Source organism: Sceloporus occidentalis, unplaced genomic scaffold, assembly GCF_023333645.1.
Source record: "Sceloporus occidentalis isolate IW3139 unplaced genomic scaffold, rSceOcc1.0.p SCAF_13, whole genome shotgun sequence".
NCBI classification, from domain to species: domain Eukaryota; kingdom Metazoa; phylum Chordata; class Lepidosauria; order Squamata; family Phrynosomatidae; genus Sceloporus; species Sceloporus occidentalis.
The window spans coordinates 7,592,301-7,611,055 of NW_028316993.1; the positions used below are offsets into that span (position 1 = coordinate 7,592,301).

At 43.2% G+C, this 18,755-nt stretch overlaps 1 protein-coding gene across 1 annotated transcript; it reads right to left on the bottom strand.

Annotated features, from left to right (window-relative positions):
* Positions 1-488: 488 nt before the first annotated feature.
* LOC149304793 (uncharacterized) lies at positions 489-18,276 on the bottom strand. The gene is made up of 15 exons (XM_089478264.1): positions 17,872-18,276; positions 13,853-13,943; positions 13,209-13,309; positions 11,952-12,184; positions 11,670-11,817; positions 11,385-11,540; positions 10,493-10,607; positions 9,485-9,555; positions 8,743-8,877; positions 7,800-7,973; positions 7,425-7,485; positions 4,294-4,448; positions 3,494-3,636; positions 3,208-3,299; positions 489-1,897 (listed from the first exon to the last, which is right to left on the bottom strand). The coding sequence occupies exons 1-15, from the start codon at positions 18,022-18,024 to the stop codon at positions 1,881-1,883; spliced, it is 1,845 nt and encodes a 614-aa protein (XP_089334390.1). The 5' UTR covers positions 18,025-18,276; the 3' UTR covers positions 489-1,880.
* Positions 18,277-18,755: the final 479 nt, after the last annotated feature.

Consider the following 18,755-nt stretch of genomic DNA (forward strand, 5'->3'; position numbering starts at 1 on the left):
AGGACATGACACTGAAGGAGGTAGTGTCTGAATTTTCAAAGCCTGCCCAAACACAAGAGGGAACTTGATGCTCTTCGAGTATAGAAATGGTTGATTAAAAGGAAAACAAGATGGTCCTGTTGTTTACTTGCAGACAAAGAAGAGGTTCAGCCCAAGAGGAGAATTCACAAGGGAGATCTCCTGGCCCAAGCCCTCCACAAATGAACAGGGACTATAGAAATACTCTATGGCCCCCCGATATTAAGACTTCCTGACTGGCTAACAGCAACCAACTTTCCTTATCAGGACTGGGAAATACGTAGTCCTTTGGGTACAGGCAGACTATAATTTCCACCCTCCCCAGCTATGCTGTTTGAGGCTGAAGGGAATCTTGACATCAACAGCCTTAGAAAATCGTGCCTAAAAGGCTCCAAGAAGTTTTACTTGAAAGGGTCCCTGACTCAGATCCATTTCACAGCCCACCACCCCAAGATAAACAGGATGCCAAATAACGTTCGAGCATTTTATTAATTGTAAGGGGAGGTGGGATTAAACAAGTGTACACCAAATAATAATAATAATCCAACAATTTTTAAATGACATGCCACTAACAGAGGGTGTGTGTGTTTGTATTAGGGGGTATGTGGTTAGAAAACACACACACACATTTCACTTGTCCAGTGCAAGAACTGCAGAGGAGGCAGCAGAATCTGGGAAATGGAAGGGTTCAAGAGATTTTGGGGAAATGTTCGAAGACAAGGGAGAAGAAAGTTGTCTTTTTTTCAGTGTCATGTGATAAAAAAACTGAGAATTGCAGTTGGCAAACACAGCACAGGATCATCTAAGCATCACCAGTGAAAGCCATCTGATTTTCTCTCATATGCCTGTTTTTCTCATAAATCATCTCCTATGGCTCCTTATTTAGGAAAGGCATCGCCCAGAAGTTTTGCTTAATAATGCAAGTCCCTGACTCATTTTAGTCCACAGGCAGTAGCCCAATGCAAAGGAACGAGGCAATGCAATACTTGCCTGTTTTAAAACCTCCACCTCCAAATCACATCAGCTGTACTCACTTAAACTACAGATGCCATCTCTAATGCCAACCTCTTTCGAGCAGACACCAGATCATAAAATTAGATAGGCAAGAGATAATATTACCCAGTTTAATCAGGTAGATTTTAAGTGGAGGTTTGACCAGCCCTCTCTACCTTTTCTGGACTATGAATGGGAGAGCTCCAAGGCATCTCACAACCAACTAAGAACTTTTGCAAATCAAGGCAACCTCTCTGGCTTTCAGCTCATTTCTAACGCTCTTTCTGATTAGACTGCTGTTGAACACTGAATGGAAAAAAATAGGGACTAATTGGGATGGAGGAATTGTAGGACCCATCAGGCTGCCGATGAGCAAATACCAGCAAGAAAAAGGCCAGATTGATACTGCATGCACAGCTACATACAGCACTGTGGGGACATTCTCATGCAAACCCTGGCCAATAATGTTACAGGGTGCCCAAGCAGCAAGTTTCGCCTCTTGCTAAGCTCAGATTCAACATGCCAAGTGCAGTTCTAATGGCCTGTTCTGACTCTTTTGCAAGTTTGCACCAGGACATAGAACTAGGAACTGTTTGCTGCCTCCGGATGATGAAAGAAACAAACAAATTAAACCTGTCTAAGATGGGAAAGGGAGAGAGTATCACAGCTGCCCAAGAAGGTCTGAAAACACAGAGCTAAGAGTAGGGGAGGAAGATGGACTCCAGTGGGGGCAAGAATCAGCTGCTGGCTGATACCACTACCACCACATGGATCGGGAGTGGGGTGTTCATACACATGCAGGGAAAGGGGAGAAAGGGTCGGTCCAATGGCATCCAAGCTGAAGACACAACACAGCCAGGTCCCAAGGCTCAAGCCAACGCCAACACTGCATGAATAAAAGAGAAAAACATAAAGAGAATGGGTTTAAAACCTGAGAACTGCTTGTAAAAAAGTAATCTAATATCTTTTGTACCATCAGCTTTTGTCAGAGATTTAGTGGTTTCTCCTCTGCAAGAATGAACCTGGTATAAAGCCCCATGGATTATGAGTATCTACTGTTCTGACTAAATAGAAAACGAGGAAGCTCTGAGCACAGAGGCAATCAATTGTATAGCCAAAAGGAGATGGGTTTATACTTTGTTACTGGGTTGTTGAGACTCCAGTTTCAATTGATGGGTTGCAAATGGGAATGATCCAGAAGAGGTCACTCAACCAGCACATTCATGTCATCTCAACCACAAACCTCTTCTACAGAAACAGGCAACAGTCACTGAGTCCTGAGTAATTTACATGTACTGTGCCATATAAGCTCTATGAAGAAAGCTTAATAACACTGACTTTTTAGGTCAGTACAAGGGAAAATGAGTAAAATAATGAATTGTAATGAGAAAGTGGAGAGAAAAAAGGGTTCTCTCCCTCTTATATAATATTAAAAGCTAGCATAATCAAATAATGAGAGAGAGACTTGGGACAAATAAATGGATCCACTTCACAAAATGCAGAGTAAAAAGTACAGAATTTTCTATCAGGGAGTGTGTTGTCAGCCACCAAGTCAGATGGATTAAAAGAGGATAAAACAAATTCATGGAGGATAATGCTGTCAACGGTTACTAGACATGACTGCTATCTATCACCTTTATTGCTGATCAGAGAAATATGCTTATAAATATCAACTTCTGGGTAGCAATAGGAGAAGGCTTACAGATGTGTCCTATTTAAGGGCTTTCTTCTTAGTTATCTGACTAGATCCAACTATAATTGGAACAGAACACTAGACCACATTGGCCTGTGGTCTGATCCAATGGGACAACCCCCCCCCTGCCCAAACACACATTTGATCTGTGTCAGAATTCAAGTATTTGAATTCTGGGTCTCTCTTACATAACTCTCCCCTACTTCTAGTACCATTAATGAAACAAACAGCCTCCCCCCATGACAGTAACTCTGCAAGCACAAGCTGAAAGTATTCTAGTAACAGGAAACACAGCAATCTGCACCCAAAATGAGAGAAAGAATAAGTATACATGCATTTCAGAAACAGCTATTAAAAGGCAAGAAGGCCTGGAATTAGAAGCATTCCTGCCCATCATCTACAGCCACTTTCCTGGTTAGAAGTAGGGCAGAGAGCTGGCATACCTTTGTCATAATACAGGGCAAGGTTACTCAGATCAAAAGGAAAAACTGCTCTCAACTCACCAGTCAGTGCCTCCTGGGCAAAGTATTTGACATCCACATCAGCATCCTGTGTTAATTTTTCCAGAACTGGCTTCACTTCATTTTGAAGGGTGCTGCAGGTTTAAGAATAGCGTGCGATTATCAAGGGGAGGAAAGAACCAGTATTCTAGCTCTCTTAACAGCCTCAGTGCTTTTGCTTGTTCATCTCCACTTTCCAACTCCCAACCCAACCCAACCCAACCTTCTAAGCAAGAGGAATGCAGGAGTCCCCACAAAGGAGTTCTTGGTGCTCAGTAACTCCCAGTACCTGTTGTCCAGGATTGGTCCAATTTTCTGAAGGGACTTGGCCACATTGAAGCGGACATTTGCTACTGCATCGCCTGCCATCCGCAAAACGGTGGGAAGCATGTGCTTTGTGGTGATCTCCTGCCCACATACCTCTGACAGCACCTAAGAGAAGAAATCAAGGAGATGGATCAGGGGCTCTGTACAAATCTAGATCTGAGTAATACTTTGACCCTTCTGGATCTCTTGCTGGTTTGTGCTGCAAGGTAAAGTACTGCAAAAAGTTTCTCAATAGGTTAACATAAAGAGCAACATTAATCCTCCCAAGGCCAGTCTTGGAAGAACCATTTAGAAAGGGAACTAGGGGGTCAGATTATAGATTCTCCTTCATTCAGAAAGTACCAAAACCCAATTCAACTTCAACTGGAACACCTCCAAGGATGGACATACTAATGTCTCCTGGGCAGTCTATTCCACTGTAGAACAGCCTCTGTATAGAGGGCTGGGTACACTCAAGTGATAAAAATTCTGCATTGTGAACAAGATTCTTTACTGTCGGGTGAGGAATGATGAGAATTATCAGAGGAGGCTGTGCATTTTCTCAGTTCCCCCAATTTCTCGCCTTCATCACTCCCTTCTGGTCCTAAATTGATCCCTGGAGCATTCAGATTCATGGATTTTTTATTTTAAGAAAAATAGATGTCTTTTTTAAATGCAAACCTGGTAATTATTGTATAGTCAAGAACACCTCCTACTCCCTTGGCCCTACATTCCCCAAATTCATTTCACCTTCTTCCTCTACTCCAGACTGACTCAACTTACATTGATACAGAAGAGTGTGGTCATGCGGTGTAAGTAGTTGGGGTCATTGGACATAGCCAGCACCTTTGGGATTATAGTGGCATGGGCCCAGTCCTTGCCAAACTTCTCCACAAGCTTCTTGAGGTTGCTGGTAGCCGCTTCTCGGATGGCATAGACTAGGGAACAGGAAAAGAGCAGCATTAGCCAATGATATAAATTAAAGCTGAGAGAAGCTGAGGTCATTCACTGCTCCATAGGTTCCAGAATTTTTGCAAGCACACAGAGCAAACCCTTGACACTTTTTACATTTATCAACAGTGCAGTCCCGTGATATCCAAAGAAACAATACTATCTAGCAGATGGATTCTGACACTGTCAAAGAGAAAAGGATGCACAATCCTGCTACATGTGGCATGAGAAGTCTATATGAATGTCTCTGAAACTTAGCCCCTTAGCTTTACTCTGTATCCCCCACCCATGGAGCATTCCCTATTTTATGTAATACCTACATGGGTGAGGGAACCCTTTATAACAGAAAGAAAGAATGTGTGAATCACACAACTTTTACACACAGGCTGAACTTCCACTATCAACTAGGTCACCATTCGGCACAATTATCACTGTAGGCCTTCTCTTTTCAATGGTAAAAGTTATGATAAATGGTAAATGGTAAAACAGTGTGGAAAAGCAATTCAAGACCACAAATGATGTTGAATTGACATGGGATTGTATCCCTTTGCTTTATATAGATTACCTGTGTCCCTTCCCAACAATAATTTAAAGCAGGAGATGACAGTGTAGTAATTATTGTGAAAACTATGGCGCGTTACAGACTGTAGGCGCACCTTTCCCCACCGGATCGGGGCCTCAGCGGCCAGAGCGGCAGCCGCTGAAGCCCCGATCCGCCGCTTTCCGGGCTGCGGGGAAGCAGCAAAAGGCCCCTTCTCCGCAGCCTGGAAAGGGGTGTCCTTGGGGCTTCAAGCCCCAAGGACACCCCGCGGCGGTGGGGAGAAGGAGAAAAGGGCCGTTTGGCCCCTTTCTCCTTTGGTCCGCTGGGCGCAGCCGTCTGAAAGCTGCGCCCAGTGGACCAAACCAGGAAGGAGCTCCGAAACGGAGCTCCTTCCGGGGTCGCGGAAAGGGCGCCCTAGGCGCCCTGCCGTGACCCCAATATGTCACAACCGTGCCGCCTCGTTTGGAGGCGGCGCGGTCGTCACATATCGATGATGGCGGCCGTGTGGAACGGCCGCTGTCATTTTGTGCGCGCACAGCACGCACTAGGGTTAGGGTGGTGCAGAAGCACCACCCCGTCTTAACCCTAGTACGCGCTCCACGCGTACTTTTAAGCCCATCTGTAACGGGCCTATATTCCAGGTATCAACAGGCATGATTCCACAGATAATTTAACACGGCACTTATCACTGTTAAGCAACTCTAACAGAGAAATGGAAAATACTGTCAACACTGTAGGTAACATAGAGCATCTGGTGAAGAAAAGCAAGAAAGAAGCTTTCTTCAATTTTATAAATTAACAGACTCATGAATTAAAACTTCAGCTAGTCTATAGTGGCAAATTTCACTAAGCAAGGATAAGACTAGATAGTTTACAGACGTCCCTCCATTTTAACAGGGAATCTTTTCCGGACCCCAGTGAAAATGGAAATTCACAAATATTCAAGTCCCATTGGCTTGAATGGCCGTGCGCACCATTTTAACCCTCCCTGCTTGCTGACTCTTGCTGTGGTGAGTGACTGAAGGAGGACAATTTTTAAAAATGAAAAAATGGAAAGGCTTAAAATAAGTGGTAAGATCAAGTCTCACACTGCTCAAAAACCAGGCACCAAATATTTAAGCTTTGGCATTATTTTTAAAAATCCTAAACATTACACAAAAGTACTTTAAAAAAATGTGACTGTTCCTTAAATACAGATTAAGTCAGTGCAGAAAAAGCCATGGAAACAAACTATAGTACTTTAGTATTATTATAAACCTGAATTTAATTGCTTCTGTGGCTGGAAAAGACGTTTCCCCCATTGAACGGAAAAATACAAACCAATATCTTTATTCCTGCACTAAAAGCCTCAATTAGTCACTACTCTGCTGGAAGTAGCAAAAAGGACTTACACAATAGATACCATTAGTTTCAAAGTACACTTTCAATGCTATGAATTACTAGCTCAGTGCAAAAGGACTTGCTATTTTAGAGATTTGGGCTAAAATCCAAAGAACTACTTCAGCATATGCTCTCCAACTGAGCTAAAGCCCCTTACTTACAGGAAATGGCACAAGTGCACCAAACATATAAAATCAAGTTCATTTAAAGAAGGTATGCTTCTAGTCCTATGCAACTGTAAAAGTCATTTTATTATTGATTAACAATATTCATATGCTACCAAATGGCAAAGTTATCTGGGAAGCAAACAAAGTATAAACATAAAAAGTAACAAACAAACAAACTGATTCAGATTTATACATTGAGGACCAGAAAGAAAGAGGCAGACAAATTCCTCTAAGGTGGTCATATTGCAAAAAGGATCCCACTTCTGAAACGTCCTTTGACCTGTGGAAGCACCCAGAAAAAACCCATGAAATATTATTTCATGATCCAGCCTGGTATATTTGGAAGGTGGCAACCATTCAGGTAACCAGTACTCAAACTGTTTATGAATAAGAAAATCAAAACCTGCCCTTATGGGCCGGAAATAGACTGCAAGCCAACACAGATAACAGCACACCAAAGTTTCATGATTCATTTTCACAGTGCTAATAAATAACCTTATAGTCCTACTCTGAACTGACATCTCCAAACTGTTTTCACCAGCAGCCTCAAACACAACATCCTATGTGCAATCCACATGGGAAGTTAATAGATGCTGGAGAACTGAAGCAAGACCCTATTTGTATAGGTAGACTATCAGCCAGCATATCAGATTAAACTGAAACTTAAAGGCACTCTGCATTTCAGGGGCTGCAGATAGCTTTAATGATAGGCCCAGCTCACTGAGCACCTGCTCATTTACCACGCCTGCAGCTCCTTTCCTGCTGAAAAGGGTAATTTCATCAGTTTGCAGTGTGTGACAACACTGTTAAAGGAGAAAAGCAAAACAAAACCAGGGAGAATGCGGGAATCTACTGATTTCAGCTGCAAGCCTTACCGTGATCCACAAGCCATGCCATGCAAAGGGAGTTCAGCTTCTCATCAAAGAATTCTACACCCTGAAAATGGGAAAATTGTGGTTAGTCCAAATTAACCTGCATGCCCGCCAAATTACAGGATTTGTAGAACCAAACACATAATTTTATGAGATGTGACATTGTTCAAACAATAGGCAGGCCACAACACAAAGGATGTGGAAAGTGCAGAGACGCCGGGTGAATAGCTTATGCTCCCAAATTCATTGGCAATAACCCTCAGATCCCATTAATTGGAATAAAGAGGCCCAGCTGAGTCAAGAACCTTCAGGTCACTGTGTTCTCTCAGCCACACAAGTGCACTTCACTCATTTCTGAAGGGCCCATGCAGCACTTACCAGTTGCCCAGCCAACAGGGGCATGTACTCAATGATGGCCAATCGCACACGCCATTTGGCATCCTCCGCCAATTCCACAATGGCTGGGAGGAGGGACTGAGACAATTGCCGGATACCAATCACCTCATTCACGCAATCCAGATTGGAAATTATGTTGAGTCGGACTTCGGGACACTGCAGAAAGAGGAACAGCTGACATCACAGGACAGACCTCATCCCCAGATGCAGTTCTTAACACCCACTCTCTCTTTTTTAGCTTCCCTAAATGGAAAGCTACTAAGAGACCACTGCAATTTCTTTCATAGTATGTAACTGACTAGCATTTATCTGAATCATGTGAATTTATGGAATTATGTGCCTAGCAATTTGTTAATATGGTGAGACTCCTTTCACAAAGATAAAGGACTCCCATTTCAAAGTTAGGAGATGGTAACTCCAACCCCATAAATTCCTGAAAAACAAGGGTAGGGAATATAGGTACTACCATATAACATATTGTTGGTTCATTTAGTTCAGTACTGTGAGCTTTCTTAAGGACTTTTCCCACTCCGCTCCCAAGACCGTTTAAGTGCAGGTGCTATAATTGAACTTGGAACCTTATACAAACAAAGCATGTGCTCTGCCACTCACCTATGAGTCCTCTCAAAAGAAACCACCCTAGGACAACTACATATCCATTCTCCTGAAAGAAGCTGCATACTTCAAATTTAGTTTACATTTTTCTAAATCTATCCATAGTCACTTCTGTACCTCAACTAATACTATGAGACTTATTACTCAACATCATAGGAAGCACTTCATGGTAAGGAAGCTAACCAAACATATAACAATGCCACTTAAGAAATGAGAGCAGGCAACTGCTCCCTCTGGTATCAGACCTAGACAGTAGAAAGAGAAGACCCCTGAGTACTCCAAAAAGGACAGGAAGGGAAGGGACACTCACCTCATCTTTGAGCTGAGCCAGGAAGAGAGGCAAGAGGTGTTCAATTGTATTGTCCTTGCCCAAAATGGGAGAGAGCCCCATGATCACAGAGGCCAAAGCTGATTTGACATGCTGATTTGCATCTGACACTAGTTCCTAAAGGGCAAAAAATGAGTGCATTAAACAACATTTGCTGGACAGAAGTATTTAAGCAGCACTTCTTATCCCCCACCCACTCTATACTGAAGAAACCATCTTTTTCCTGCTTCTTGTGTAAGAAGCAACTAAAGACGCATCATGTTAACACAATGTACTTGTGCCAAGCCATAAATAGCTACAGTCACACACACCCTTTTCCTAGACCTCCTTTTCAGAAACATACAACAAAGGAGTCAGCCAAACTGCATGCAAGTTGTTGCAATACTGGGAACTACCAAGGCCTTATTCAGAAGCAGGAGCAATAACAATAACAATAATAATAAATTTATTTATATCCCGCCTTTCTGCAAAATGCAATCGGGGCGGCTTACAAGGTTAAAATATACAGTCCAAAACCTCAACCCACACCCACGACACACACAATGTACAAACACTTCTTTTATCCTTCTTTAAAGAGTTCTGCCTCCATTATTTCTTCAGCCTGGAACACTTATTGAAAGCCTGCTCATGACTGGACCAACCAGAGCAAGCCAATGACTAAAAAACAAAACCGAAAAACCCAGTCTCAAAGCTCAGCAGAAGATAGTGATAGCCTGACACATACCTTGATGCAGGGCAAGATTTGGGTCATGATGACATTTTCACGACAATCAGCAGAGAGGTTCTCACAGAACTCTAAAAGAAGGAAAAATGGTTACCACAGTGATGAGATACAATAGTGGAACTGCTGTTAACCTGGCAAGAGTTTCCCCCATTGAGAAAACTACTTACATGCCTCTAGCCTGCTGCCAAGTCTTTCTATGCTAACTCACTGCAACATAAAGAACTATGTCAAACTTCCCTTCTAAAAGCCCATTCTTGTAAGCTCACACTGAACAAATTTCAGTTGTTTTTAAGCAAAAAGCTCCTTAAAAGCTTAGCAGCTGCACTATTCAATAGATTTAATGTTAAACTTTCTTTCCACACCCAAGCAGGGAGTTTGATGCTTATACTGCAGCCACACCAATGCATTATCAGCCTCCAAAACACGGCTAATGGTCAGAGATGACAGAAAGCCAAGCCAAATAATAGCCTATGCAGGGTCACAAGTTCCCCATGCCAAAACACTTCATAAGAGGAAAAGCTCTTCTCCTATTGAATTTCAGATGTGTTTGGTGGCATTTCTACATCTCCCTGGTAAGGAAATAAGCTGGAAAACAAGCAGGCATTTCCTAAATTCATAGCTCTTCAATGGGTAGCATGATCCATAAATGAAAGGGCGACATACTGCATTCTCTTTCCCACTATAAAAAGAAGAAAATATTATTTGCATTGAATGTTGGATTAACCATGCCTCACCCATTCTGCTTTGAAGCACAACAGATTTCAGATCAGTGATGATAAAGACAGGATCTCCACAGCAGCAGAGGTCCCTCTGATTCCAATAACTTTCAAAGGCCATTGCTATATTTACTTGCTTCTTTCCCCCCTATCCAGATTCCTTCCTTGTCCACAATTCTTTATACTTCATAGGAAAGAGAGATTCTTTACACTTCAAAGACAAAATAATCTTGAACAAGGAAGGAATCTGGCCAAACAGGGCAAGACTTGGAGTCAAGTGAATGCAACTGACCTTTGACTTTGTGGGAGGCAGCAGCCCGGACTTCAGCTTCACAGTCTTTCATGAGGTTCTGGAAGGCTGGCACTAAGTCAGTCTTAGTGATTTCTGGCCCAACAGCTTTTTGGAGCTATAAGGAAAAAACAGTACTAGACTGGATCACACAGAAGTTCTCCAATGGTTCTACTCCATTCCCTGACAGAAGGAATTATACTCCTCCTACTAGTGAATTGATCTGTTGGGTAAACAGGCCTTGCGCAATGTGCTGAATTTGTATATTTTTTATGGTTAACATTTTCAACTGATTTTAATTTTATGATGGTTTAATCGCTTTTTAACTTTTGTATGCTAAGAATTTTTAACAATGCTTGCTTTAACTGTTGTAAACTGCCTTGAGTTACAAACTGGGAAAAAGGCAGAAGAGCAACAATAACAACCTAAGCCTATGCAAGTGTAAGAAAACAAAACTGCCACTAGCCAGAGAAAAAAAGGTGATTCGTAGGGTTTTTGCATAATTTCAAAGTATTGCCATATATACAAAACTATAAATAAATCCCATGTATAAGTTGAGGGCAGGTTTTGAGGCCAAAATAATGGATTTTAATACGACCTGTGGATAAGTTGAGAGTAAATCTTAGGGACATGTAACAAAGGATGTAGTGGATGAAGCAAAGGAAAACAATGCAATAGAAATTACAAAATTCCAGCAGGCATTAACTGTTTGTGCTCTCCCTAAAGACTGAATCAATGAGAGAGTAGAGGGGAGTCAGTGCTCCCAGGACAGATTACACACTTGCCTTTCACCAGGGGATGGTTTCATTTCCGTTCTGTTCTTTTTACAAGAGTTGTGCTACCCAAATCTCTCAACCACCATGTACTGCTGACATACACAATGGTTCATACTAACCTCTGTGAACTTATCAGCCACCATGTAACGGACCCGCCAAGATTTGTCTTCTGCTGCTTGCCGTAGCGTTGGCATGACCAAAGATTCCAGGTCTTCCTGGGGCAGGAGCTGAGCAATATTAACACATGCTTCCACAGCCAATAAACGAACTGAGTCCTGTATGAGAGAAATTAAATGGGTTAAATTACATTTTCTTCTCAAAGTACCTATAGAGCTCTCAGTCCAAACTTCCTGCTTCAACTAGTTCCTATTCCCTCCCAGAACTGAACATGCCATCGTACTAACCTGCTCATCAGACGCTAGGTTAGAGAACATGGGAATGATCTCACTCTTGACATGTTCCAACTCCAAGACTTTGGCAAATTCACCCAGCTTGGAGGCTGCTGCTCGCCTCACCATAGGGGTATCATCTGAGCATAGGTTCCGGAAATATCTGCAGAAGAGGGAGAAGTAGCAACATTTTGCATTTAGGACATATGGGACCATCCAATCACTCTCTTACTCTTTGTCCTCCACAACTCAACAAAGAAGCAAGCCCCAGTCATTTTTGCATAGCATCTCACTTACTGACGGAGTTCAGCTTTCACTGAACTGGAGACTCGCGGGTAACAGACGCTGAAGAGGCCACAAGCAGAGGTGCGAGAGGTGAACCAGTCACCTCCTGCCAGGCGCTTCACCAGGGGCACAAAATGGGCCTCAAGGTCCGATGGAGAGTGCTCATGGGAGATCGCGCGCAGGGATTCCACCGCCTTGTCCCGCACCACTGTCTCCTCCACTGTAGCAAGGCTCTCAAGTGGAGGCTGAAACAAGATTAGAGGACACATTACAGATGGAATGAATTTCTTCAGAAATAATAACAGGGGGGAAAAGATACTAGTAAAAAAAAAGAATTTGGCATTCTGAAAGAACAAACACTTCAAGTGGTTAAAAAAAGGATGAAAAGGAGATGTTTAGCAACTTTATGATGTAGTTGTTACAGTTTTGGATCTCTATTACTGAAACCTTCAATTTTCACTATGGTTAAGGGGGGAGGGCTGCAACATACATCACCTAAGCAAGAATTCCAAGTAAATGTATGTGTAGATTGTGGGCGATCCCTCTAAAAATGCACACTGTACTCCTTCACGGAAATGACCATTCTACCATACATCCTCACTTGACATGCAATACAGCTTGAATGATTTTTTCCTGAAACTAATGGTCATGCTGTCTAGTGCAGTGGTTCTGAAATGGTGGAACAGGACCATGGTGGTGGGAGCGAGAGTTGCTCAAGGGGGTCCTGAGACTTGGAGGCCTTGCTCTGTTCCCTTCCCAAACTTTTTACATGTAAAATTTACAAATACATTGAGCTAAATATTGAATTTATTTCAATAAAACTGTTCCAATTTCAACAATTTTATTTCCTTATGTCAAAATATGAATATACAAGAATGTGCAAACAAAAATATGCACACCAAACAAACAAAACATTATTATTCATACACTACAGCAAGTAGAGAAGAACAGTGTCTGTGTAGATGTAAAGGATGGGGGTCCCAAGGTTAAAAGGTTTGAGAACCACTGGTCTAGGGGATTCTGGGAGATACAGTCCAAAAAATGAAGGTTTGCAGCCTAAACATTTTCCTTGCCACTTGGCTGTCCGGTGTGTAAAAACAAGCTAACCCAAGACAAATGATTTATCTAAGAAAAGTTTCACTATCTGTGAGGGCTCAACACAATCCTTTCCCTGTATCAGTGTTTGAAAAGAACAGAAGCACTCCCAAATTCTCAATTTTTAGGTCACACTTTTTTCCTGTCCTCTGCTGAAAATAGTCTCCATCTTACCAATAAACAGTGGACATATTCAGGGCCCCCAACCAGAGCTGTGAAGGTTCCCAGCTGCTCCGCAAGGGCGAGTAGCACCTCATCCTCATCGTAAATAGTATCTGTAGGAGAAAAAAATCAGTTGAAAGAACAAAAGACAAATAAACTTGCAATGACTAAAACCTGTATGGCAAGAAACCACAGACTTAGATAGTCAAAGTGGGGTGGGAATCTGAGGGCTGATTCACCAAGTGAACTACTCTGCAGTTTCTTGGAGAATTCAATCAGCCAATATTTGTTCCCACAAAGTAGCTAAAGATGTTTAGAAAACATGCCGGAAGGAGCAAAAGGTGTTATTTCATCAAGCCCTCACAACAACCCTGAAGCACAAGCTGCTAGCAGCAATGAAAGTCTTTAACTTTTTTCTTTTGTCAGGGCCATACCAATGAGCACAACAGAAAAGAATGAAGTGGTACTCCGTCTGCAGGATTGTGAAGTGCCACACAGCATGCATATTGCAACCTACAAAAGGAACTTTCTAAGGCAGCGTTGGCACAGAAACTGGGGTATTGTCCAAAGTGTAACTGAAGCACAAACGTTTCTGTTTTCAGACTCTGCTCCCACTGCTTAAGCGAAGACTAAAGCGAGCCTGGGTTTTTCATTACCTGTGAGAAAAGGCAAGAGCTCACTGCGCGTCCGCTCAACGCCCAAGGCCAATGCAATGGTGGAGAGTTTCTTGATGCTGTTCAGACGAAGCTGCAGACAGGAGAGAGAAATCCAGGAGACAGGTTCAAAAAGATGGACTTCTAGAGAAAGAAAGACTTAATCCTCAACCCTTAACCCTTTCGTAACATGGCATCAGATGTTTTGGACTATAACCTCTACCATCACCGCGTTGTCCGTAGCTCATGGGGTTACACTCCAAACACTGAGAGGTGGTACCATGTTGTGAGAGGCTGGCCTCTTCTATTCTCCCACTCATCTTCACAGCCCAGAGGAAGTAACACTACATCTCTCTTTGTACATAGAGATAAGCTGCACACAGGACACTGACCATACAGCTGAATCGATGAAGCAAACGCCATGTGGAAAAAAGCCAGTACAAACCAGGCTGTAGAGTCAGAGTAGGCAACCACTTTCAATCACTGTACAAGAAAGGAATAACTGCCAACTTCTGCCCAGTATACACCAGTTTACTTGCACATAGCAATGATAGCATGAACTAGCTTTCTGGGAGCAAATGGAAGCTGAAAACACAAAAATATGTTCTCCTAAGCCTTGGGATAGATGCAGAAATGTCCACCCAGTCTCCTCTTAACTGTAAGAAAAGGGCACATTAACGTTTGCAAGATCAAACAAGATAAGAGTTAAAGTAAGTTACTTTTTTGACAACAACTCTAATATTCCCTGAGCCAGCTTGGTTATTTGCCATGAGCTTTAAAACGAACCCTATTATCTCAACTGGAAACGGAACAGAAAATTGAAATACATCCAGGTTGCAACTGAACTTCTCCAAAGGAAATAATCTACAGTTCTTTAAGTGCTCTTCTATTGTGCACTGATTCATCTGTCACAAACTGAAGAAACAAAAAGGAATTGTTACCAATTGATCAAACCTTCCTGTCTGGAGAGTTTTAAGGTGCCAAAGGGGAGCAGACAAATGACCAATTTATAAGACATTCAAGCTACCTATCTTTCTTTGCTGGCTGGAACCGATCCCTGCCCTGTCCATGTAACCACGAAATAACTGGGCCCCAACCCAAATCAGGCACATAAAATCCCCATGCTGTTATACTGGGCTGACCTGCTAAACTAGTCTTAGTTCCCTCCCCATCCCCAATATGATGAATATGACCAGGAGCGCATGCTATCATCTCCGTCTGATACGCCAGCTGCACCCTTTCCTGGAAGTAAAGGACCTAAAAACTGTTGTACACTCACTGGTAACCTCATGACTTGATATCTGTAATGCGCTCTACATGGGGCTACCCTTCTGCCTAGTCTGGAAACTTCAACTAGTGCAAAACATGGAAGCCAGGCTGGTCGCCGGAAAAACTATGAGTGACCGAATAACACCCGTCCTAAAATCTCTTCGCTGGCTGCCTATTAGTTTCTGGGCACAGTACAAGGTGTTGGTTATAACCTTTGAAGCCCTACATGGCTTGGGTCCAACCTATTTGAGGGATCGCCTGCTCCCATATAATCCGCCCTGCACCCTCAGGTCCTCTGGGAGGAATCTAGTGCAGCCTTTACAAACCAAACTGCTACCTCCCAGAGGGCCTTCTCTGCAATTGCTCCCAAATTATGGAACGGACAGATGAGATCCGTCAAATTGCCAGCTTAGACAGCTTTAAAAAAGATGTCAAGACGGATATACACTTATTCGAATATAGCTAAGTCGTCTTCTTCTGGAACATCGTCATAACTCTCCATGGTATGGCTTGAATTGCACAAATGCTTAGAAATCCTGCTAGGACTTAAAGCAGTGGTTCCCAACCTGTGGGTGGCAACCCCTTTGGGGCTCAACCTTCCTTTCCACAGGGGTTGCCTAAGACCATTGGAAAACACCTATTTCCAACGGTTTTAGGAACTGAGACACAGCTCCTCTATTATAGTTGGAACATGAGGAACTGTATTAAAGGGTCACACAGCATTAGGAAGGTTGAGAACCACTGCCTTAAAAGACTAGCAAGTCTTGTCAGGACAAAAAGAGAACTAGAACATATATAACAATGACAATAAACAAAGCATAGTAATTGATAACACAATACAAACATCCCAGGATTCCAGAGCATGGAGCCGTGGCAGTTAAAGTGGTGCCGAACTGAGTTATTGCCGCAGTGCAGATGCAGCTTTACTGAAACAACTCCAGTACTCTAATCATTTGAAACCCAAATACTCCTACACTATTAGTGTGTGTATGAACGTGTTGTCGACTTGTGTTGGCGTCATGAATATCATAGGATTTTTTAAGGCAAGGAATACTCAGAGTTGGGTGGTTTTGCCAGTCCCTTCCTCTGAAATATAGCCTACAGCGACTGGTATTCATTGGCGGTCTCCCATCCAAGCACTAACCCTGACCTAAACACTGCTGTTAGTACTTAATAGAGCAGACACACTGAATCAATTGGATTTACCTATGAATTGACTCACCATTCAACAATTCATTCTCTCAGCGGGTCTCCTCTAGTTGGGGCAACCAACAGGATGACAACCCACAGAGCCCTTTGCGTATATGTACCTTCAAGCTGCCTGTTGACTTCGATGACCCCATGAGTTTCATAGGGTTTTATAAGGCAAGGGATACTCAATATGGAAAGGCCATCCTCTCAAAGGAGACTCCATTACACTCCGAGGGAGTGTGTGTGTTCCACTGTTGAACAGCCCTTACTGCCAGGAAGTTCCTCCTAATATTGAGGTGGAATCTCTTTTCCTGTACTTTGAATCCATTGCTCTAGGGTCCAAGTCTCTGGAGCAGCAGGAAAGAAGCTGGTTCCATTCTCACAGAGTTGGAGGAGACTCTAAGGGCATCATTGCCCAACCCCTTTATTCTGCCATGCAGGAACTCTCAATCAAAGCACCCCCACAGATGGCCATCCAGTCTCTGCTTAAAGACCTCCAAGGAAGGAGACTCCACTACACTCCGAGGGAGTTTGTTCCACTGACAAATAGCTCTTACTCTCAGGAGGTTCCTCCTAATATTGAGGTGGAATCTCATTTCCTGGAGCTTGCATCCATTGCTCCATTGGGTCCTAGTCTCTGGGGCAGTAGCATCAATATGACATCCCTTCAAACATTTAAACAGGGCTATCATACCACCTCTTAACCTTCTCTTCTCCAGGCTGAACATCCCCAGCTCCCTGAGTCTTTCCTCATAAGGCTTCATGGTTTCCAGACCCTTCGCCATTGTAGTCTCCCTCCTTTGGACACATGGCTCCAGTTTCTCAATGTCCTTTTTGAACTGTGATGCCCAGAACTGGACACAGTATTCCAGATGGTGTCTGATCAGAGCAGAACATAGTGGCACTATGGCTTCCCTTGATCTAGACACTCTACTTCTATTGATGCAGCCTAAAACTCTCTGCAGCATCACTGAAGTCTTCCAGTGCCTGGGGTCTCCAATGACTTAGGTTCAGGCATCCTTGAATTGCATTCTGTTGTGGCAGCAGAGCTCAATGACAGAGGAAGAGAAGTGCCTCCCAAAGCTAAACATCCCAGAATTCCATAGCATGGAGCCATGGAAGTTAAAAGCAGCGTCAAACTGGATTATTTCTGCAGTGCGGATGTAGCCACACAGAGTCAGGGCCAGGGAGCCGCCCCAGCCCCTTCCCTCTGATTGGATAAGAAGCCTGCCTATAGTAAATTAGGCGAGACCTGGACCAATCACAAGCGTCCATTCACCGTTCCAGAACTAACCCTCCTGCTCAGCCAATCACTTGACCGTTTACATCCTGCGAAAGGACTGCGGCGGATGATACGGACGCTTCCATTCGCCAATACCCTCCTCTCCATGAGAATCCTTACAGCCAATCCGGCTCCCTTTCTGATTCCTCTCAGCCGGGTTCCTCAAATGAAACAGAGCCGCTGATTGGTTACTGTGCCGGGGCCTTGCCTCCGTAGCCTCCAGGGTCCTCGAGAACCCCTCCGTAGCCGCTGCAGCTCCCTCCCAGAAACCGATCCCTACCTGAACGTCCTCGTTCCGCAGCTCGTCGATCAGCACGGCAATTGGGTACAGCGAGTCATCTCCGTCGGCGGCCGCCATCTTAGCTCCCGGCTTCTCTTCTAAAGGGGACGCAGAGTTCTCAGCGACGCCTTGCAGGGGCGGGACGAACGCCATTGGTCTATTAAGATGTCACTTCTGACTGTCCTTAAATCCTATTGGTTCCTTTGGTGTAAACCCCGCCTCTTCTTCGTTCCCGACTGCGGATTAGTCAAGCCTCTCATTCATTGGACGACAATTTCAGAATTCTGACCAATCACAGAAACTAGAGGAATTAATGCCCACCTCTTGAGAACTCCTATTGGCTGGATGAATCCGAGGGCTGCCCACAATTGGGTGTGGATACTTCTTACCCCTTCGGCCTCAAAAGGGGTCTCAAAAGACTATGCAAATATTCTGTCCTTCCCTGGCACACTATTGGAGGTTGCCTAGTCCCGCCCTCCAAGGTTGAAAAAGCGATTGGCTAATTGGTTTTGAGTGGCAATTTAGAGAATCCAATCACAGGCCGGCAACGGGCTTTTTGTTCCAGCCGAAGCGAGAAAGGGTCGCTGAAGCAACCGCTAGGAGCTGTTCGACGCCGTTTTATGACGTCACTCTTTATGTCATCACTATGCGCTAGCATTAATGTTTTTTTAAAACCAGGAAGAAAATAATTTTAATTAAAAAACTCAATAAAGACTATATTAAAAAATTATTTAAATTTATTTTCTATCGACTACTTAAAATAATTCATAATAATAAAATAATTCAATATAATAATAATTAAAATAATTCATAATAATAAAATAATTCAATATTATAATAATTAAAATAATTCATAATAATAAAATAATTCAATAGAATAATAA